This window comes from Panthera uncia, chromosome F1, assembly GCF_023721935.1.
Source record: "Panthera uncia isolate 11264 chromosome F1, Puncia_PCG_1.0, whole genome shotgun sequence".
NCBI lineage: Eukaryota > Metazoa > Chordata > Mammalia > Carnivora > Felidae > Panthera > Panthera uncia.
The window spans coordinates 32,027,918-32,051,353 of NC_064813.1; the positions used below are offsets into that span (position 1 = coordinate 32,027,918).

General features: G+C 36.7%; 1 protein-coding gene across 2 annotated transcripts in view; it reads right to left on the reverse strand.

Annotated features, from left to right (window-relative positions):
• SYT14 (synaptotagmin 14) overlaps positions 1–23,436 on the reverse strand; it is a 141,219-nt gene that overhangs the window by 65,891 nt on the left and 51,892 nt on the right. For both annotated transcript variants that reach the window (XM_049634213.1, XM_049634214.1), the window contains exon 3: positions 1–272. In XM_049634213.1, coding sequence (XP_049490170.1) covers positions 1–272 — 272 coding nt within the window. The remainder of the gene's footprint in view (positions 273–23,436) is intronic.

Sequence of the window (23,436 nt, forward strand, 5' to 3'; positions counted from 1 at the left end):
TTCTGGGCTCAGGACTGCAGTGCTGTCACTTGGAACGTCTTCTTCATATCCTTTATTATGAAAACTTTCTATTTCGTGACCTGTGCTTCCTTCACTTGGGCACTTGTTATATGAGCATCGTGGACTGTTGCTGCAGTGGGAAAATTCACATTTACTGTCCCCAATTTCTGAGGGCGTACATGAGAGATGGGGAGAACCACTGTCATCCTGATATGGTGGTGGCTGCAATTCATCCAGTGGGGGTGTTCTTCTCATTCTCTGAATGCAGTTTCCTGACAATGATTAAGAATCTGGTCACTGTTTCCAATTAGCCTCAACATGCAGTACCGTCCACAATAACTGTAAATAACTTAAAAAAAAAAACTGGATTAAAAAATCTGTGGCAACATAACTGTTACATTCACTCATGAGTTTCCTCCTTCCCTAATTGAGAGACACAGAAATAAAATAGCCTGGTTTTCCACTCCTCTCCTCCTGCATAATCAGATTAGGAAAGATAAAAGTCATATTCTCGGAGAGATGCTGTCATGTACCATAAAAATGGGAGAGCGAAAAATATTAGTGCAATAGCTTATTTACTTAGTTCTTTCTTTCCAAACAGTCTGGAAGCATACACATTTTACCTACTCCCCTATGACGAGTGGCTCCTCTAGTCACAACAGGTGAGAATATGGTGGGTACAACAAATACAAGACATCATTTATTTTCTCCAATGACTGAGATGAACTTAAACTAGCATTTAGCTCGGAACTATTCTTCCACATCCACCCTAGATCCAGAATCCTAAATTGAGGTGCACCGTGAATCTAGGCCTAATCCCTAACACTGAACAGAGGCTTAAAACTGCATTTCCCCTGTCTCAACTACCCAGTGGCCACTCACTGCCCCACTGCACCATGTGTCCCTAACTCCTTCTAAAGTTCAGCTCTACCTTGTCTATAGCGCGCATTGCTACCTGCAGCAATTCATTTCGAACCATATTTTCTTTCAGCCTTAAATTATCCTTTTAATTTTTACCTCAATGATCTATCTCAGTAACCCAGAATAAATACGTCTCTGAACAGGATACAGGTGGGGGGAGGTGGATGATGTAAAAAAAAAAAAAAAAAAATAGTTGAGTACATAATTTAAGAACAGCTAAGTCTCAGCTAAATCCTGAATGCAATATCAGATATTAAATTTAAACACTGCTCATTTTTTCTTTTAATGGACTGTGAATCTCTGTTCTCAAAAGGGACCCTGAGAGGAGGTATTTTGTATTGTAATTCTTATAATGGAGTTCAGTTCAAATGTTCAATAGATTTTCTGTTCTTCCTAAGACAGAAAAACTTTACATAAGAAAAACAAAACTCATTTAAAAATTTCCACAATGCCTGGTTCAAATTAAAATTTGCATGAACTTAGCACAAATTTACATATTTATAGCTCAGGAGCCCAAATTTTAGAAAAAGAAAACTAAATGTCTTACCTAGTGAGTCTAACATTTAGTTAATAAAGCATAAGCAAAAAATAAACAAGTTACTGAACTAACATATTTGAAACTAAATTTGAGAAGGGAAGATAAAGTTGATACACTGCACTTAGCAGCAAATAAAACACAACACCCCAGGTTTCAGAGAGCGGTTTCCAGGAAACCTTTGGTTTTCCTGATAAAAGCAGGCCCACTCAACTGGCATGCCCTTTTTGTCCACTGGCCTTTCTCCTTCCTCTTCCTTGGACGCGCTGCAGCTATTTTGTAACCATGAAGCAACAAGCGTGACAATGAAAGCTAAGGATGGAGAAGCAGACAAATAGAACATATCAGGGTAACTGAAACATCACTAAGTAGCTATGTCCAAACTTCTTGAAGCCTGAAACAAATCCTGCTAGGTTAAAAAGTACAACAGCAAGACATTGATAGTTGGATATCCTGTGGTTTCCAAATATATTCTCTACTGACAGTTTTTAAATTATTTAACCAATGTCTCCCCTCATTAAAGATGTATATTTAATCAGTCACTGCATTATGAATTAAATGGTAATATCTAGTATTTACTGTAACATAAAATCAATTAAAAATTTCCCAGTGTTGTGGTTTCAGGAGTCAGAATACCGTCTTTTCCTTTATCTTTACCTATATATATATATGTTTTTTAAAAGAGAGGTGATCTTTCTCAGATCTCAGACCTCAAATTGCTCAGCACATAGTCCCACGGATAGCACTGACAGAACTAGGTACATATCTAGTCCTGAACCCATCTCAGGGGAATGGGATTGCCATAATTCACTCAGATTAATCAGAAGCCATCAGAGTGAAGGTGGAGATGGAGTCAGCTTCAATGTCCACACCTACGTGGAAGAGAATAGGTGCCACCCTCCCAGAAAAAAGAGAAAGGACTCAAATAAATAAAATTAGATATGAAAAAGGAGACATTACAACAGATATAACAGATACAAAGGATCATATAAGATTAACAGGAACAATTATGTGCTAATAAATGGGACAACCTAGAAGACACAGATAAAGTCCTAGAAACATACTAGCTACCAGGAATGAATCATGAATATAAAATCTGAACAGACAAATAACCAGTCAGTAATCAAAAACCTCCCGGGGTGCCTGGGTGGCTCAGTCAGTTAAGCATCTGACTCTTGATTTCAGCTCAGGTCAAGATCTCATGGTCGTGAGACCGGGTTCCAGTGGGCATGAGCCTAATTAATATTCTCTCTCCCTCTGTCCTTTCCCTAGTCTTTCTGTCTCTAATAAAACAAAACACAGCAAAACAATGACAACAATAAAGAAATCTCCCAAAAAACAAAAGTTCAGGACCAGATGGCTTCACTGGTGAAGTCACCAAAACTTAAAGAAAAATTAATACTAACTCTTCTCAAAATGTTACAAAAAAATAGAAGAGGAGGGAACACTTCCAAACTCATTTTACCAGGTCAGCATTACCTTGATACCAAAGCCAGACAAAGACACCACAAGAAAATTACAGGTCAATATCTCTAATAAACACAGGTGGAAAAATTCTCAACAAAGTATCAGCAAGCCAAATTTAACAATACATTAAAAGCATCATACAGCATGATAGATTGGGATCTACTCCAGGGATTTAAGGGTGGTTCAATATCTGCAAATCAATGTAATACAACACATTGACAAAACAAAGGATAAAAATCATAGGATCATCTCAGTAGATGTAAAAAAAGCATTTGACAAAATTCAACATCTATTCATGACAAAAACTCTCAAGAAACTGAGTACAGAAAGAACATTAGTCAACACAATAAGGGCCACATATGACAAACCCACAGCTAACAGTATATTCAATAATGAAAAGCCGAAAGCTTCTTCTCTAAGATAAGGAACAAGACATGGATCTGACTCTTACCACTTTTATTTAATATAGTTTTGGAAATCCCAGCCAGAGAAAGAAAAGAAATAAAAGGCATCTAAATTGGAAGAGAAGTAAAACTATCTCTACTTCCAGATGATGATACTATATAGATAAAAAACTGAAAGAATCCACCAAAAAACTGTTAGAATAAGTGAATTTGGGGGCACATGGGTGGCTCAGACTGAGATTAAGCATCCAACTTCGGTTCAGGTCATGATCTCACAGTTCCTGAGTTCAAGCCCCATGTTGGGCTCTGTGCTGACAGCTCAGAGCCTGGAGACTGCTTCGGATCCTGTGTCTCCTTCTCTCTCTGCCCCTCCCCTGCTCATGTTCTCTCTGTCTCTCTCTCTCTCAAAAATAAATAAACATAAAAAAAGCGAGTTCAGTAAAATTGCAGGATGCAAATCAATATAAGAAATCAGTTCCATTTCTACATTTTAACAACAAAGTATCAGAAAAGAATTTTTTTTAATTCCATTTACAGTTGCTTCAAAAAGAACACAATACCTAGGAATAAATTTATCCAAGGAGATGAAAGATGTACCTGTACACTAAAAACTACAAGATACTGATGAAAGAAACTGAAAAAGACACAAAATAAATGGGAAGATATTTTATGCTCATAGATTGGCAGAAATAATACTGTTAAAATGTCCATAAATTGGGATGAGCACTGGGTGCTGTATGTAAGTGATGAATCACGGGAATCTACTCCCGAAGCCAAGAGCACACTGTATACACTGTATGTTAGCTAACAATAAATTATATGAAAGAAAGAAAGAAAGAAAGAAAGAAAGAAAGAAAGAAAGATTCAAAGTGACCCTCTATCAAAATTCCACTGGCATTTTTCACAGAAATAGAAAAAAACAATCCTAAACTTTGTATGGAACCATAGAAGACTCCAAAGCCAAAGCAATCTTGGAAAAGAAAAACAAAGTTGGAGGTATCACACTTCCTGATTTCAAATTATATTACAAAGCTATAGTAATCAAAAGAGTATGGGTATTGGCATAAAAACAGACACACAGATCAACAGAACAGAGAACCCAGAAATAAACCCACACATACAGTAAATTAATTTATGACAAAACAGCCAAGAATACACATGGGAGATGATAGTCTGTTTAATAAATGATGATGGGAAAACTGGACAGTCACATGTGAAAGAATGAAACTGTATCATTATCTCACATCACACACAAAAATCAATTCAAAATAAAGACTTGAACATAAAGCTTGAAACTATAAATCTTAAAAGAAAACATAAGGAATAAGTTCCTTAAAACAGTCTTGACAAGATTTTGCCTTTGCTAGAAGCAAAGGCAACAAAAGCAATAAATAAGTGGGACTATATCAAAATAAAAAGCTTCTGCATAGAAATCCATCAAAAAATTATAGGCAATCTATGGGATAGGAGAAAATATTTAGAAATCATATACTCAATATTTAAAGAACTCATACAATTTAACAGCAAAATAACAATCTGATTTAAAAATGGGCTGAGAAGGGGTGCCTGCGTGGCTCAGTTAGTTAAGTGTCTGACTTCAACTCAGGTCATGCTCTTGCAGTCCTGAGTTTGAGCCCCACGTTGGGCTCTGTGCTGACAGCTCAGAGCCTAGGGTCTGCCTCAGATTCTGTGCTTCCTCTCTCTCTGCCTCTCTCCTGCTCATGCTCTCTTTCTCTCTCAAAAATAAATAAACACTAAAAAAAAAAAAAATGGGCTGAGGAACTAGACATTTGTTTCAAAGAAAACATCCAAATGGCCAACAGGTACATGAAAAGGTGGTCAACATCACTATCATCAGGGAAATGCAGATCAGAAGCATAATGAGATATTTCACACCTGTTAGAATGTCCAATAACAAAAAGAATGCATAACAAATGCTGGAATAGGATGTGGAGAAAAAGGGACCCTTGTGTCCTTTGGGTGGGAATGTAAACTGGTAAAACCACCATGGAAAAACAGTTCAGAGATTCCTCAAAAAATTAAAAGTAGAATTACCATAAGATCAAGCAATTCCACTCCTGGGTATTTATCTGAAGAAAATGAAATCACTATCGCAAAAAGATATGTGCACTCCATGTTCCCTGCAGGATTCTTTATAATAGCCAAGACAGGCAAACAACTTAAGGGTCCATCAATGGACGAATGGATAAAGAAAATGTGGTACACACACACACACACACACACACACACACACACACTCTGGACTATTATTCAGCCAGAAAAAAGAAGAAAATCTTGCCATGTGACAACACAAATGGACCTTGAGGGCATTACACTAAGTGGAATAAGTCAGAAGGAGAAAGAAAAATACTGTATGATGTTACTTATAAGTGAAATCTACAAAATCTGAACTCATATGGAGAACAGATTGGTCATTGTTAGAGGTGAGGGTGGGGAGTGGAAGAAATGTGTGAAGGTGGTCAAAAGGTACAAACTTCCAGTTAAAAGATAAATAAATCCTGGATGCAACATACAGCATGATGACAGTTAGCAATAATGTACTGTAGATTTAAAAGTTGCTAAAAGAATAGATCTTAAAAGTTCTTATTAGGAAAAAAATGTGTAACTATGTGAGGTGACTGATGTTAACTAAACTTACTGTGGTAAATCATTTTGCAATAAATACATGTATCACATCCTATGTTGTGCTAATACCTTAGACTAATACAATGTTATGTATCAATTATATCTCAGTAAAATTGGAAAAAGAAAAGAATGACTAAACACTTCCCTTACAGAAGCTTATACACTAATTGAGAGTATAAAAATATATATACACATGAAACAAAAGGAAAAGAAACCAACCAAAAAGTATGTGCCTAAAGCATACAGGGTGCAGGGAGGAAGATAAAGGACGTTGGCTAGAAAAACCCGCATGATCAAATCCTTGTCTTCCTTATCCTTCAATCTGATTTCATATTCATCTTGATTAAAACATCTTCTCTGTGGTCTTTCTTCTTCAACAGCTGCTTCACTATATTAATCCTTGTCTGAACTTCCTTCTCATGTGACCAACACAATCTAATTTCTGTCCGGTAATAATCTAATACTTTACTTCCATCAGGTCCCAGTTTAGATGTCAGCCAACCAGGATATATTTACATAGCTGAGCTCTAGTCATCTGGCTCTTGTTGATAGTTAGTGTAACTGCTCTCCAGGGACTAAAGCACTAGTTACCCAAAAGACACTTAGTGATATTTAAAGATGCTAAGTAGGTTCCATGAGGAGACTTCACTAGTGTTTCTGATTTGAGAGAAACAATTTTAAAGCTGTGAAATTTGGAATATACATATTGGAATATATAAATTATACTTATATAATTTACATATTATTTATGTATTTATATTTTCATGTAATTATAAAATATTACCTAAATCCTCAAAGTTTTGAAAACAATAATACCATACTTTTTACTTTTCACTTTACTTTTGCATTTTACTTTACAAAGTGAAAGAACACCGAAATGTACCTGGAATAGTTATTTCATTAAAAAAAATTTTTTAAAAGTGTTTATTCTTATTTTTGAGGGAGAGAGACACAGAGTGTGAGCAGGGCAGGGGCAGAGAGAGAAGGAGACACAGAATCTGAAGCAGGCTCCAGGCTCTGAGCTGTCAGCACAAAGCCCAAAGCGAGGCTTGAACTTATGAACCGTGAGATAGTAATCTGAGCCGAAGTCGGATGCTTACCCATCTGAGCCACCCAGGCACCCCAGGAATTTCATTTTTAAAAATGCAGTTATGAAGATTTTTCCTCTTTCAAACTTTTGCAACAATATATTCTTTCTCTAATTGGCAACTACTTCTTATAGTCTACACAGTGTAATAACTAAGAGTTGGCTAAAATTTAACTGATACTGGAAAATTTTTAAGACAAACGTTTTATAAAATAACATAATATATACTACAGTTGTTAAATTACACTGTAAACATCCAACCTTAAGAGGAAGTTTCTGGGGCGCCTGGGTGGCTCAGTCGGTTAAGCGTCCGACTTCGGCTCAGGTCACGATCTTGCGGTCTGGGGGTTCGAGCACCGCGTCGGACTCTGGGCTGATGGCTCAGAGCCTGGAGCCTGCTTCCGATTCTGTGTTTCCCTCTCTCTCTGCCCCTCCCCCATTCATGCTGTGTCTCTCTCTGTCTCAAAAATAAATAAACATTAAAAAAAAAAAAAAAAGAGGAAGTTTCTGGTGGAACTGCCAAACACCAAAATGATGATGCCCTGTTATTACTTTCCCCCTTGTTTTACAACCTAACTCCCCACCCTATTTTGTGGAAATGATATATCCATAAAAGGGTTCATGCATGGATATATTTAAAGCAATTTCATTTACCATCTGCATATTGTAGAGCACTTACAAAACAAGACAAGGTCTCTTCCTACCTTAAAAAAACAAAACAAAAAATAAAAAAACAAAAAAAAACCAACCAGGAGTCTCAACAGGATAAGAAGGTTCCCGATGGCGATGCCTGGCATGGGGCAACAAAGCCCAAAAGGGTGAAGAGTGTGTCTACACTGAAGGAAAAAGGAGTCAAAATCAGAGTAGGATCCAAGCCATGGTGGGTGGGTGGGTGGGGGGCGGGGACAGTCGTGGGCTGTGAAAGCCTAAGAAGAAATCCACACAGAGGCATACCTGGTGAAAGAGGAAGGCATCAGCATAGACAGTTGGCCTGACACAGGAAATCCATGAGTATCCATGAGTGAAGGTCACCTGGAGTGTGGTGTCAGAGCCCAAGTGGGGTGAGGAAGACAACTACATGGGGACAAGGGGGAGTCCTAGAGCATAGTGTCAGACTCCAAGCAAGAAGCCAGAGCCAGAGCTCATAGGGTGATGAGGCCATCCAATGTGGATGGTAAGCTGGTCTGGAGTGTCACAACCCATGTTCTGAGGGTCATGGGGACATCCACAAGTAGGAAAGGCTGCAGGGTATATCAGAACCCAAATAGGGTGAGGGAGCATGCATGCAGACTGGGGTGGGGCAGGGGTTGATCAAATAATAAATATGTGAAGTTTAATGGAAGCCAGGTCTGTCTCTCAGTGTTGGAGAAGGAAGTTAGAAATACGGAAAGGGAGAAAAAAAGAACTGTGGTCTTGGATTAGAACCGAGGATATCAGTGTGAAAATGAACTCAGTTGTTAAATAATAAGTAAATATAACATAAATATGCATATAACATGCACACACACACACACACACACACACACTCATTCCTCAATATCCTAGCTCTGTCTCCTGAGAGGATTTAAGAACAACATCTCAACACCAGTGTGCACACCTAGTGCCCAGATCTTGGCTTCTAAATCTATTCTTTACTGAAAGGAACCAGGGTTCCATGAAGAAATAGCAAATTTCAGGGCTATGAAACCAAGTTGAAAATTAGATTGTATTCAAAGAATGATGGGGACATGTCAAAAAAGGCAAAGAAGCCACGTTGAAGAAGTTTGCACTGAACAAATCCCACAATTTGAGCTTCCAAATAAACAATTGAAGTAACTGATTATGACACACTGAAGAGAAGAAGAAAACATGAGTTCTTCTAGATATAAATACATATATGAACAAATTGAAAGAATTCTGAGGAACAGATGGTCCGCATTTTTACAAAGCACCTGCTGACAAAGTACTTAATTATCTAGCATGGATACCCCCTTAATGAAGACATCAAAGCGAACATCGTGAGTAACAGGGCAAATCAAAGTGTGCATCACCTGACAGGATGCAATGAGAGGACTACAGCACCACTGCCTTGGTCCTCCAACTAAAGATGCTTAACCTGAACCTAATCATGAGAAATATCAGACTTATGCAGATATTCTAAAACACGGCCTGTCATCTTCAAAAAGGAACGGCTGGAGAAGCTGCTCTGGCCTAAAGGAGACTAAAGCAACACGACAACCTATGATTCTGAACTACATATCCTTTTGCCATAATGGATATTATCTGGACAACAGCAGGCAGTGAATGGATTCTGAGGATTAGATGGCAATAATAAGCCAATGTTAAAGTGTTTACTTAGATGGCTGTATTGTGGTTATGCGAGAGAATATTCTTTTTTGTAGAAAATATACATTAAAGTATCTGGGGGTGATGACAAATCAGGCCAGTGGGCCACTGACTCTGATATAGCTCAAGGAGTAAAAAGGAGTTGTACTGCTTTTTAAACTACTTTTTCAACTTTTGTTAATTTTCTGAATGTTTAAAAAAATTCTCCATAAAAAAGGCATCATCATATCTTTTGAAAATCAGATGATTCACACAAATTCCTAAAGAAACAAAACCTAGACAGATCCAAGAAGACACAGGAAAATTATATAATCTTGTATCTGTTACAGAAATTGAATGCATATTTTAAAACCTTCCTAACAAAGAAGAGTCCAGGCCCAGGTCACTTCACTGGTAAATTTACCATTTAAGGAAGAAAAATCACCAATTTTACACAAAATATTTTTGATAGTATAAAAAAAGATGGAACACTGCTGAAATTATCTTATGAAACCCCATAACCTTGACACCAGAGGCTGATAAATTATCTTACAAGAAAAGAATAAGCTGATCCCTCTTGTGAACACAGATACAAAAATTCTATACAAAATACTAGCAAATGAAACCCAGAGTCACGCAAACAGAGTACTACATCATAACCAACTTGGGTTTATACTAGGAATATAAAGTTATGTGCAAATGCACAGTGGATTTACTAGTAGAAAATTAATTTATCTAATGTGTTGCATTAAAAGACTAAAGTTAAAAAGTAATGTGATACCTGTAATAGATTCAAAAAGGATTTGAAAAAAAAGTGTTTGATGAAATTCACTGTATTCATGATAAAATCTCTGCTGTGTACAAATGAGGAATAGAAAGCAATTTCTTTAATCCCATAAAGAGTATATTTGAAAGTCCTACAGCAAACATCGCATTTAATGGTGAGATGTTGAAAGCTTTACCTCTGATACTGGGAATGGGACAAGGATGGCTATCATCCCGTTCAACAATGTATGGGAGTTCTAGCCATTGCAATAAGGTGAGAAAAACACGTAAAAGGACTGGAAAAAAGAAAATTGTTATCACTCTCAGATGAAGACACTTTAGAAGTAATCTATTAGAGTTAGTAAGTAAATTTAGCAAGGTCACTGGATATGGGATCAATACTACAAAAATCAATTAAATTTCTACACACATGAATGAAAAATCAAAAAGTGAAATTTAAAAACAATCCCATATATAATGGTACCAGGTAACACCAACTACCCAAGAATAAATCTATAGAAATCACCTTGCTGTTACTTTTCCAGTTTGGGGACTCATAACTAGAATATACTCTTAGCACGGGCAGAATCCACATTTTGGCTTTCTAAGCAGTGGCTGTATGATATGGGAAGGGACTCCTGCAAACCACTGGAGTTTACTTTCTCCAGCAGCAAGGCATCCCAAGAGAAAGAGAGATTAGTCTACCATCAGAGACTTGAGAACTGCAGGTTTGGCAAACGTATTTAGTTTGGTCATTGTAAAAATTAATAAGCTTAAAAAATGATGGCAGATTATCATTAACTTCTAATTACATGACTTTAACTGCAAGTGCCACTCCAGATGGAGTCTTCTTATTAAGCAAATTAAAACAGCCTTGGTATTTGATACGTAGCTTTTACTTAGCAAATGCTTTACCCTTTGTAACAGTGAACAGGGAACAAAAGTAACTTGTCATTTTCACCTTGCAAAGACAGCAATACTTCTATTTCCCAGCTTCAGGGAAACCTATAATAAAATATTCTCGTTCTATGCCCCAAGCTGCTCTGCAGAGACCATTGCTGCCTCAACATTCCATACTACATCGCCTCGATCCTTCTCTGGATAACAGCAAGCTATTAGCACCTGGAGAGTGTAAGAGCTGAGAGATGAAGTGCCTTGGTAAAATACACATGTGTGACAGAACTGAGAACTCAGTCTTACGAAAATACAGGGGTTTGCCTCCTCAATAAAGTTCCTGAGGGTGCAGGAGTATGATGGAATATTCCTTCCAAAGTCAAAGAGAATTTACTATCCCTTGTCTGTGCCCCACTAAGGAGACAAAAATTTTGGTTGGCCTCTTTACATTCTGAAAGCAGCACATTCCATATTTGAGTATACAGCTATGATCCAACTATAAGGTAAAATAAAAAGCTTTTCAGCTTTGAGTAGGACCCAGAGCAAGGTAAATCTCCAGATGATCCAGGGTACAGTGGAGTAAGCTTTACACTTGACCTTTAAGGACTCAGCAAACCAAATGGTCCTCAAATGTCTGTAGTGGGCGATGATGGTCAAAAAGTATTGAGAAGTTTTGATGGTAGAATTGCATGGGAGGACTGTTTTTTTTTTTCTTCTGGCCATATCTTTGCTAACATTTTTGCTTCTAAGATTTTAAGTCCTATTGCTTCTCTGATGGGTAAAAGTTGGTATCTTGTTTTAATTTGCACTTCCCCTTGTATGTAGGGAGGAGCACACCTTTATCGACTACTTCTATTTTCTCTATATTCCCCACTAGATATTTACCTCTTTGAAGCATTATAGTATCCTGTTTATATTGAACACACAGTGTTCATACATTACTGGTATTCAGTGCATGCTACCCAAAGCAATCTATATATTTAATGCAATCCCTGTCAAAATACCCACATTTTTTCACAGAACTAGAAAAAATAAAACTAAAATTTATACATGAAACCACAAAAGACCCTGAATAGTCAAAACAATCTTGACAAAGAAGAATAAAGTTAGAGGTATCACAATCCCAGAATTCTAGATATACTACAAAGCTATAGTATGGTACTGGCACAAAAATAGACATATAGATCAACAGGACAGAATACAGAGCTCAGAAATAAGCGTGTCTATACTTACATGGTTGATTCATCTACAACAAAAGAGGCAAGAATATATAGTGGGGAAAAGATACCTTTCACAAATGGTGTTGGACACCTACATGCAAAAGAATGAAACTGGACTATTTTCTCGCACCATACAAAAATAAATTCAAAACGGATAAAAGACCTAAATATGAGACTTGAAACCATCAGACTCCTAGGGGAAAAAAAAAAAAACTAGGCAGCAATTTCTTTGACATGGGCTGCAGAAATATTTTTCTAGATACGTCTCCTCAGGCAAAGGAAACAAAAGCAAAATTAAACTATTGGGATTACACCCAAAGAAAAACATTGTGCACAGTGAAGGAAATCATCAACAAAACAAAAAGGCAACCTACTGAATGGAAGAAGATATCTGCAAATGACATATTTGATAAGGGATTAATATCCAAAATATATAAAGAAATTCCCCAACTCAACATGAAAAAAATAATCTGATTAAATTGGGAAGAGAACCTGATTAGATTTTTTAAATTATGGCTTTTTTGCAGCTCCTAACACATTTTATTACAAGACAGAGCCCAGATTATTTTTGTACCATGATTTATAACTCTTAATCTTTCTCACCTTATTTTCTGGATGGTTTAAATAATCTCTGAATCAAACTATATTTCACACGTAGCTACTTTCTACCAGTACAATCTTATTCAGTACATGTATATTTTAAAAAAATTCTTTTTTCCAATGTTTATTTATTTTTGAGAGACAGAATGTGAGTAGGCAAGGGGCAGAGAGAGAGGGAGACACAAAATTCAAAGCAGGCTCCAGGCTCTGAGTTGTCAGCACAGAGCCCGACACGGGGCTCGAACTCATAGACTGTGAGATTATGACCTGGGCCGAAGTCGGACACCCAACCAAGTGAGCCACCCAGGTGCCCCAGTAAATCGATTCACTATCTCTCATTTCTTGAGGCTTAGGGGTTTTTGTTTGTTTTTTTTTTTCTTAACGTTTATTTATTTTCAAGAGAGAGAGAAACAGAGTACAAGCGGGAAAGGGGCAGAGAGAGAGGAAGACGCAGAATCCGAAGCAGACTCCAGGCTCTAAGCTGTCAGCACAGAGCCTGACGCGGGGCTCAAACTCACGGTGAGATCATGACCTAAGCCTAAGTCGGAAGCTTAATTGACTGAGCCACCCTGGTGCCCCGAGGCTTAGGTTTTGATAAAAGATCATACTCACTTCGAATGAAATGAAAAGTGATTTATTTTTGAGAAACAACTCCTGGCCTACTATTATTATCAAACAGAAACTAACTGGAGGATCAGGAGACACGAGATAGCTATGCGATCCAAACCGTGCATGTGATCTAGCTATAAAATTGGCGTGGTCAAGCTGCACTCCCAACATTCAGGGAAACTAGCAGATATTGGATGAGAACCAATTAGGCTTTGAAGGCACAGGCAGGTATATATGCCTGCTGTATCTTGCTTAACCTGCATGCATAGCCTCATGAGTACCTATGACTCACACAGTGAGGGTTAAAAACATGTCTAGTGACAAGTGGAATGTTCTGGTATTATAATTATTTCAGAGGAGGCCCTGAAAAACAACATGAAAGGAAAATCTTCTCAGTGGATAGAATTTAGTAGCCCATTTGGTTTTCAACTCTGCTTAGAGTAAGAGTTGATCTCAATTACTGGGCTGCCAAAGGTCTGGCTGGATGTAAGGACTTGAGAGGAGAGAGACTGGCAGATCGGTGTCACCTAGAATGGCGGTAGGGTCTGAACATATTTACATCCCCAATACAATTTAAAACACAAATATGCAGCAAATACCTGATTTCTAAAATTTAACTCCATATATTGTAAGTCAAATTCTTTTCCAAATTGAAAAAGGCAAGACTATTCATAAGTTAGACTCTTAGATGAATTTTAAAAGCATGCCCAGAATTACAATGTCAATTTCAAACAATATTTTTATCTGTCATTTTATCTTTGTGTTCAACGCTATTCAGTTTTACCTGCAGAAAATATTTCATGTTAATGAATGATTAAAGATAATATCAAGGAATTTCTGTTTTCATGCCCAAGGAAGTAAACGGTATCCAGTCAGCCCTCCTGCTATAAATAACTACAAAACTGGACAAAGTACAAAAAGCAACTCTTTTCAGGTAGTGGACAACACACAGTTTGAAAAGGAGCACTCACCAGGTGATCCCGTCAACTGACCAACTCTCTGATTGGGCACAATATCCTACCTACAGCAGAGAGAACTGAAGTCTGAGCGGGGCAAGAGTCACCTGAGCTGAGGAGGCAGAGGTTAAGGGTTTGAGGCGGCTGCAGCAGCTGGAAAACTATGGGGCAGGGCACTGAGCAAGAGAAAGCTCTACAGAGAAAAGGGGGCCTCAAAAGTCTGTGTGTAGGACCCCCACGAGCCCCTGGCCAAGAGTTGGCTGGACATGTGCAGAGACAGACTGCCCAAGGCTTACATGGAGGTATTAGATGCCAATCAACGCTGGGGGAAGAGCTATGCTCAGATCATTCAGAGTGTCTGCTACTCATAAAATATATTTTATTATGGTATAATTTATAGACAATAAAATCTATCCATTTCAATGACTTAACCACCACAGAAAGGAGATACAGAAAGTTTCTATCCTCCTAAGTTCTCTCATGTTACTTTGCCTCCCATAAGTCCAGCCACAGGCCAACCACTGACCTGCTTTCTTTCACTGGAGTTATGCCTTTTAGAGAATTTCACACAAATAGGATCATGCAGTATATAGTCTTTTGTGTCTGGCATTTTGTACTTCCTGTAAATGCTACTGCCATTCAACTACTTGTTGCATAACTTTTTGTTAAGTTGTATTCTACCGTAGAGATACAATTTATCCTTTCAAACTTTTCCAGGAGGCTGTACAATTTTGCATTCAAACTTGGAATGTATTAGAGTTCCATTTATTCCACATCCTCACCAATATTTAGTCTTGCTGGTCTTTAAATCTTAACACGTCACTGGCTGTGTAATCATATCGCTGAGTGATATCTCATTGTGATTTTACTTTGCATTTTCCAAATGACTAATGATTCGAGCATCTCTTCATGCATTTATTTGCCATTCATAAATCTTCTCCAGTGATGCATGTGTCCAAAAATGTGCACATTTTTAATTAGGTCGTTCACTTCATGTAATTGACTTGTAAGAGTTCTCTGTGCAATCTGGATATAGTTGTTTACAAAATGTACATTTTCTCAGTCTTTGACTTATCTTTTCATTTTCTTAATAGTGTCTTTTTTTTCAATATATGAAATTTATTGTCAAATTGGTTTCCATACAACACCCAGTGCTCATCCCAAAAGGTGCCCTCCTCAATACCCATCCCCCACCCTCCCCTCCCTCCCACCCCCCATCAACCCTCAGTTTGTTCTCAGTTTTTAACAATCTCTTATGCTTTGGCTCTCTCCCACTCTAACCTCTTTTTTTTTTTTTCTTCTGCTTCCTTCCCCTCCCCCATGGGTTTCTGTTAAGTTTCTCAGGATCCACATAAGAGTGAAAACATATGGTATCTATCTTTCTCTGTATGGCTTATTTCACTTAGCATCACACTCTCCAGTTCCATCCACGTTGCTACAAAGGGCCATATTTCGTTCTTTCTCATTGCCCTGTAGTACTCCATTGTGTATATAAACCACAATTTCTTTATCCATTCATCAGTTGATGGACATTTAGGCTCTTTCCATAGTTTGGCTATTGTTGAGAGTGCTGCTATAAACATTGGGGTACAAGTGCCCCTATGCATCAATACTCCTGTATCCCTTGGGTAAATTCCTAGCAGTGCTATTGCTGGGTCATAGGGTAGGTCTATTTTTAATTTTCTGAGGAACCTCCACACTGTTTTCCAGAGCGGCTGCACCAATTTGCATTCCCACCAACAGTGCAAGAGAGTTCCTGTTTCTCCACATCCTCTCCAGCATCTATAGTCTCCTGATTTGTTCATTTCGGCCACTCTGACTGGCGTGAGGTGCTATCTGAGTGTGGTTTTGATTTGTATTTCCCTGATAAGGAGCGACGTTGAGCATCTTTTCAGGTGCCTGTTGGCCATCTGGATGTCTTCTTTAGAGAAGTGTCTATTCATGTTTTCTGCCCATTTCTTCACTGGGTTATTTGTTTTTCGGGTGTGGAGTTTGGTGAGCTCTTTATAGATTTTGGATACTGGCCCTTTGTCCGATATGTCATTTGCAAATATCTTTTCCCATTCCGTTGGCTGCCTTTTAGTTTTGTTGGTTGTTTCCTTTGCTGTGCAGAAGCTTTTTATCTTCATAAGGTCCCAGTAATTCATTTTTGCTTTTAATTCCCTTGCCTTTGGGGATGTGTCGAGTAAGAGATTGCTACGGCTGAGGTCAGAGAGGTCTTTTCCTGCTTTCTCCTCTAGGGTTTTGACGGTTTCCTGTCTCACATTCAGGTCCTTTATCCATTTTGAGTTTATTTTTGTGAATGGTGTGAGAAAGTGGTCTAGTTTCAACCTTCTGCATGTTGCTGTCCAGTTCTCCCAGCACCATTTGTTAAAGAGACTGTCTTTTTTCCATTGGATGTACTTTCCTGCTTTGTCAAAGATTAGTTGGCCATACATTTGTGGGTCTAGTTCTGGGGTTTCTATTCTATTCCATTGGTCTATGTGTCTGTTTTTGTGCCAAGTGTCTTTTTTTTTTAACCTGTAATGTACTTTTTATTTTTTTTTATATTTATTTTATTTTATTTTTTTAATGAAATTTATTGTCAAATTGGTTTCCATACAACACCCAGTCTCATCCCAAAAGACGCCCTCTTCAATACCCATCTTAATAGTGTCTTTTGAAGAGCAAGTTGTTCTTTACTTCAATGTACTTACAATCATTCTAATTTTCTTTTAAGATTCATGCCTTTTGATTCCTATCAATAAAATCTTTGCCTAATCCAAAGTCGCCAAGATTTTCTAGCTCTTCTAATAATTATGTAAGTTTTAGCTTTCACATTTAGGTTCATGATCCATCTGGAATTAATTTTTGTGTATGGTGTGAGGCAAAATTGGAAACATTATTTTTCCATATGGATTTCTGGTTGTTTCAGCACCACTTATTGAAAGCTTTTTTTTCCTCGTTGAACTAACTGGGTACCTTGTTGAAAATAACTGTTGTGTGTGGGTCTGCTCTGTAGACTCTCTCTTCTTTCACTGACCTGTATGTGTAGCTTTGTGCCCAAATCATACTTTCTTGTTCACTGAAGCTTTACACTAAATCTTGCAGACAGACAGTGTAAGTCCTTTTACTGTGCTCTTCTTTTCCACAACTTTTTTGACTATCTATGCCCATTTCATTTCTATAAATATTGTAGCTTGTCATATGATATAAAAAAAAATAAGAAAGAAAAAAAAAAAGGAAGCCCTCCTGAAATTTTAACTGGAATCATCTTCAATCTATAGATCAATTTGGGAAGAACAGGCATCTTACCAGTATGCAGTCTTCTAATCAATGAACTTGATGTACCACTACATTTAAGTCTTCTTTACATTATCTCAAGTTTTGTGATTTTCCGTGTAAAGACCTTGCTTATTATTCTTATTCCCAAGAACTGTTTTATGATACTAGTATAAATGATATAGTTTTCTGAAAAGTATTTTCCAATTACTTTTGCTAGTATATAGAAATACATGTGATATTTGTATATTGACCTGGTACCCTAAAAAGTCCTTGTAAATTTCTTAGAAGTTTCTACATAATCATGTCATCTGCAAATAAAGATACTCTGATTTCATCCTTTCCAATCTCTACAACTTTTTTTTCTTGCCTTATTGCACTGTTTAGACCTTGATTAAAACACCAAATAAAATAGTAATACAGAGGGAATCCTTACCATATACTGAGGTTAAAAAAAAAAAAAAAAAAGAAGCAACTCGAAATTTCACCCTAAGTGCCTTATGGGATGTTTAACAATTTTATTTTGTTATGTTTTGTTAGCGCCTGTAAACAGAGATTAAGAAAGTTTGCTGGAAAATTTTATCACGAACAGAAGTTGGCATTTCTCCATCGAGTGTCGTGGAAGATTATGTGATTTTCTACTTTATTCTATTATGTGGAGAAATGCAACAATTGATCCTCCAATGTTAAACTAAATCTGTATTCCCAAGATGCACTCCACTTGGTAATGATGAGTTATCCTTTTTTGTACTGCTGGATTTAACTTATTAGCATTTTTAAAGGATTCTGCATCTAGGCACATGAGCAACATTGACCTTTCTGTCTTTGCAATGTCTTTGTTTTTGCTGTCGTGGGAATTCTGGACTCATATGATGACTTAGGGAAATGTTACCTCCTCTTCTTATTCTCTGGAAGACCTTGTGCTGAATTGGTAGTAAGTTTCTTCTTAAAGGTGGTTAGCAGAATTCGCTGATGATGCTGTCTGGGTCCAGAGCTTTCTTTGTGAGTATAGACCTATAAATAGAGGTCAACTGAAGTTCTCTCTTCTTGAGTGAGGTTCAGTTATTTGTGTCTATGTGTCTATTTCATTAGGTCATATTTATTGCATAAAGTTGTTCATAATATTCTCGTATAATCCCCTTATCCATAGGATCTGCAATAATGTACCTATTTCATTTTTGATGTTGATTATTTGTCATTCTTTTTTTCCTGGGCAATAGGGATAGAGACTTATAAATCTGATTGAGTTTTCCAAGAACCAGATTTTGGCTTCACTGGTTTTTTCTTTCGTGTGTTCATTTGCCAATCTCATTGATTTATACTCTTACTTTTATTATTTCCTTTCTTATGCTTAGCTGCTTTTTTAATTTCCTAATTTCTTATAGGAGTAGCTTATATGACTGATTTTCAACTTTTCTCACTTTCTACTATTAGCAATTAATGTTACAAATTTCTGCCTAAGTACTGCTAGCTGCATCACACGAATATTGATATACTTTTCTTTCATTTTCATTCACTTCAAAATGCTAATTTTTCCTTATGATTGCTTCTCTGACCCACATTTATGTTTTTTTTGATGGCCACATATTTATAGATTTTCCAGACATCTAACTATAACTAGTTTCTAACCTAATTCTACTGTTGAGAGTGAATACAGTCTATGGAATTTCAATACTTTAAAACTTACTGAGACTTTTTTTAATGTTCCAGAATATGAGGTCTCTTGGAAAATGTCTATGAACACTTAGAAAGAGTATATAGTTTGCAACTGTTGAGTGGAGTGTCCTATCAGTGTCAATTAGGAAGAGTTGGTAGATTCTGTTGCTCAAGTCTTCTGCAACCTTACTAATTTTCTTTCTACTTCTCCCATTTATTACCAAGAGAAGAGTACTGGAAATCTCTGAATATAATTGTAAATGTCTGTCTCCTTTGCCTCAAGTTTATTGTAGCTGTTATTTAGGACTGTTATGTCTTCTTGATGAATTGACTCATATTTTTGTGAAAATGTTCTTCTTTCTCCCTGGTAATAACACTTGCTCTAAAGGCTTCTCTGTCTGATATAAATATAGCTATCTCAGCTTTCTCTGCAATTCATGTTTGTCTACCCTTTAACTTTTAAATATTCTATGCCTTTATATTTAAATTAGGTTTACATTTAAATTAGGTTTCCATATATTTGGATCTTGTTTTTCTTCTTTTTTTCTTTGTTTTTAGGAGAGAAAGAGTGTGAACAGAAGAGGGGCTAAGAGAGGGAGAGACAATCTCAAGCAGACTCCACGCCTAGTGCAGAGCTTGACATGAGAGTCGACCCCACAACCATGAGATCATGACCTGAGCCAAAATCGAGTCAGATGCTTAACCAACTGAGCCACCCAGGCGCCCTGGATCTTACTTGTGTATGTAGTCTTGCTTTAAAATAAAAAATATATCATCTGACAACCTATGCTTTTTTAATGGGCACATAAACCATTTATATTTCATATAATTACCTGTATTGAGAACTGACAAGCTTTCTGTAACAAACCATATGATAAATAATTTAGACTTTGTGTCACATGTAGTGTCTATGACCTGTTTGTGTTTATCTGCTTCTGCCATTTACCAGATTTGTGACTACAGGAAATTGATTTACATCTGTGACACCTTTATTTCCCCATCTATAAATCAGGAATTGTAATAGCACCAATGTTATTGGGATTTCTGAAAATTAACTGAGGTGTCTTAAGGGCTGAGGATAGTGCTTCATAGAAACAGTAAATATTACTATGATAGTCATTTTATTAGCACTGACTAATGCAATACCCCCATTGGATAGGTGAGATCCAGGGTAAATGAATTAGGCCCAGAGATTTTTCATTTTTTTAGTAGTCTTGAGAAAAAGCAAAAGAACTTCTAAATTTGTTTGCAGATTAATTTTGCAGGAACTCTACCCTGTTAAAGTGTACGAAACATTACATCACCTTACTTCAACCTTAAAAAAAAAAAAAAAAAGAGGGCACAGCAGAAAGTAACCAAACAAGGAATTTTCAAACATCGAGGTAACAGGATTGCTGTTCATATCATGTCATTTAGCAAATGTACTCCATGCCATCTTTCTTAGCATGATCGTCTTAAGTTATAGATTTTATTCGGATCTACCTAGTAACCAATATTAACCGTGACCCTAAATTGTCATTAGAGATTCAGTTAAGGTAAGTATAGAGGTGCCTGGGTGGCTCAGTTGGTTTAGCATCTGGCTTTAGTAGCTCAGGTCATGATCTTGCAGTTCGTGGGTTCGAGCCCCACGTTGGGCTCCGTGCTGACAGCTCAGAGCCTGGAGCCTGCTTCAGATTCTGTGCCTCCCTCTGTCTCTGCCCTTCCCCTGCTTGTGCTCTGCCTCTCTCGCAAAAATAAATAGACAGTAAAAAAAATTTTTTTTAAAGCTAAGGATAAAACACAAGAAAGAAAGGTTTCCATTAAAAAATTAAAGAATTCTCATGCTTAAGGAAGTGAATTCCCAGTCATCTCTGAGGGATGTAGATAGCCAGGGGTTTACAGTATTCAAATTACATCAGAGATGCAACAAATCTAATAAAATATAGCTGACTTTATTTCTGAGCTCAAATTTTAGATACCTGGTACTTTCTCTGGTCTCCCTCCTTTTATATACTCCTAGAATTTTATAGCCTCCTGTCAAGCAGCACATAAAATATGCTCATCAGTAAATGAGTAAAAAAATAAAAGTTAAAAAATTAATACAATGATATTATCAAATCATATCTGCTACATTTTCCCTTGTATCTTATTTTATCTATATAAAAGAAGATAATAAATAATAGCTTTTTTCACATTTCTGGTTTTTTAAAAAAAATTTATGTTCATTTATTTTTGAGAGAGAGAGAGAGAGAGAGAGAGAGAGAGAGTGCGAGCGAGCAGGATAGGGGCAGAGAGAGGGAGACACAGAATCCAAAGCAGGCTCCAGGCTCTGAGCTGTCAACACAGAGCCCAACATGGGGCTTGAACCCACAAACCATGAGATCACGACCTGAGCTGAAGTCAGATGCTTAACTGACTGAGTCACCCAGGTGCCCCTTACATGTCTGAGTTTTATTTTAAATCAATCAATAATCTGAAATATTTTAGCTTTATTTGCCTTGTATGATGTACCAACTCAGAAAATAAATTTTTGTAAGTGCTATATATGCAAATAATATACTGTAATTGATATTATACTACATACCAAAGATTTAATTTTAGAATCAGCTTAAGCCCTGTTGAGATTATACATTACATTTTTTGCTATGAATAATTTGGTGAAAAGTTTTTATATTTGATTTATGAAATGGAAAAGAACCAATATTCTTAGAAAGACAAAAAATGTAATTCAGTTGTGGCTTGTAGAATATATACAGGTTTATACTGGAGGATGTTAACAATGCAGTCTGGTGGTAGTGGGGTGGTGATGGTGGTGGTTATATACTAATAAAGACAGGAATGAAAACAACTAAGTAGCTTTTACTTATGACATAAACTGGGGATATGATCTCAATTCTCTGAGGATAAAACAATAAGGCAGTATTCATTCCATTTTGTTTTAAGAGACTTCAGGCATTCGTAGGACTTTTTATTTTTTCATTTTTATCACACCAACTAACCAGACATTTCAAAAATAGATGGTTGAAATAGTAGCAATTTAGGATTATGAAGCTGTTAAGTGCTTCACAATGTTGATGTAATATAGCGATTATAGACCTTTGTAATTCAGCAAAAAGGCTTTGTTTTCTTGTTACTCATATTGAAACAATATCATAAGAATACCTCTTTATTTTCACAGAAAAGGACTCAAAATTTTAAAAATCTTTGCATTAATGTTTTGACCACTGTTATGAACTCACCATTGAAATTTATTATTTTGTAACTAAAAATAAAATGAAGCACTAAGGGGGAAAAGGTTGTATAATGTTAGAATTTTGATTAGCAATCACAGCTGCACCAGAATTAGTTTCTATAGCAACAGGAAGAAATAATGTGTTGAATTGCAATGCAATACAAGATTATTCTTTACAGATTGCAATTCAAAAGAAAATCTTTAAAGAATTTTGTCTTAAAAGAGTTATTAATCTTTTAGCCATCATAATTCCCTTACAGAAAATACTTAATTATTCTAGTCTACTTTCCATGAATCTTGTTTTAACTCATTCAAATTAGTATGTTCCAAAAAAGATTGAAAATTGAATATACCTGAACAGTAAGAATTTTGGCTACTGTCTTATTTGCATTTTAAAATAAAAATGCATAGACTCATTTTTGCACACTGTATAGACAGAGGGTATTATTTCCTAGGCCCATTAGAATCTACAAGGAAAAGGGTCTTGTTTTGAATAAACTATATTGTAGGAATAAGAACTAAAAGTAATAAACAAATTCCACATTTGTATCAATATGAAACTAAGCCTCCCTTTTATCAATGTGCACACCCACGTCCAAATTATGATTAAGAAACTATGCTACTGGTGAGTATTCAGAGTGTACATCTCCCTTACTTTAGTGAGAGAAAAGGCAAGCGTTAAATTTCACATGCTGCCCATACCATTTCTAACAATGAAAAATATTATTTTGTGGCATCCTTTCCAGTCCTAGCTATTTTTGGAAACTAATTAAAAGCATATGCCTGAGCCTTTTATGTATTTTGCCCTTATAATGAGACCTATTACTGTGGCTTACTCTATCCATCGGAGTTCCAAAGTATCTTTGGTGTTACCATGGATACCAGTGACAAGCATTCTCC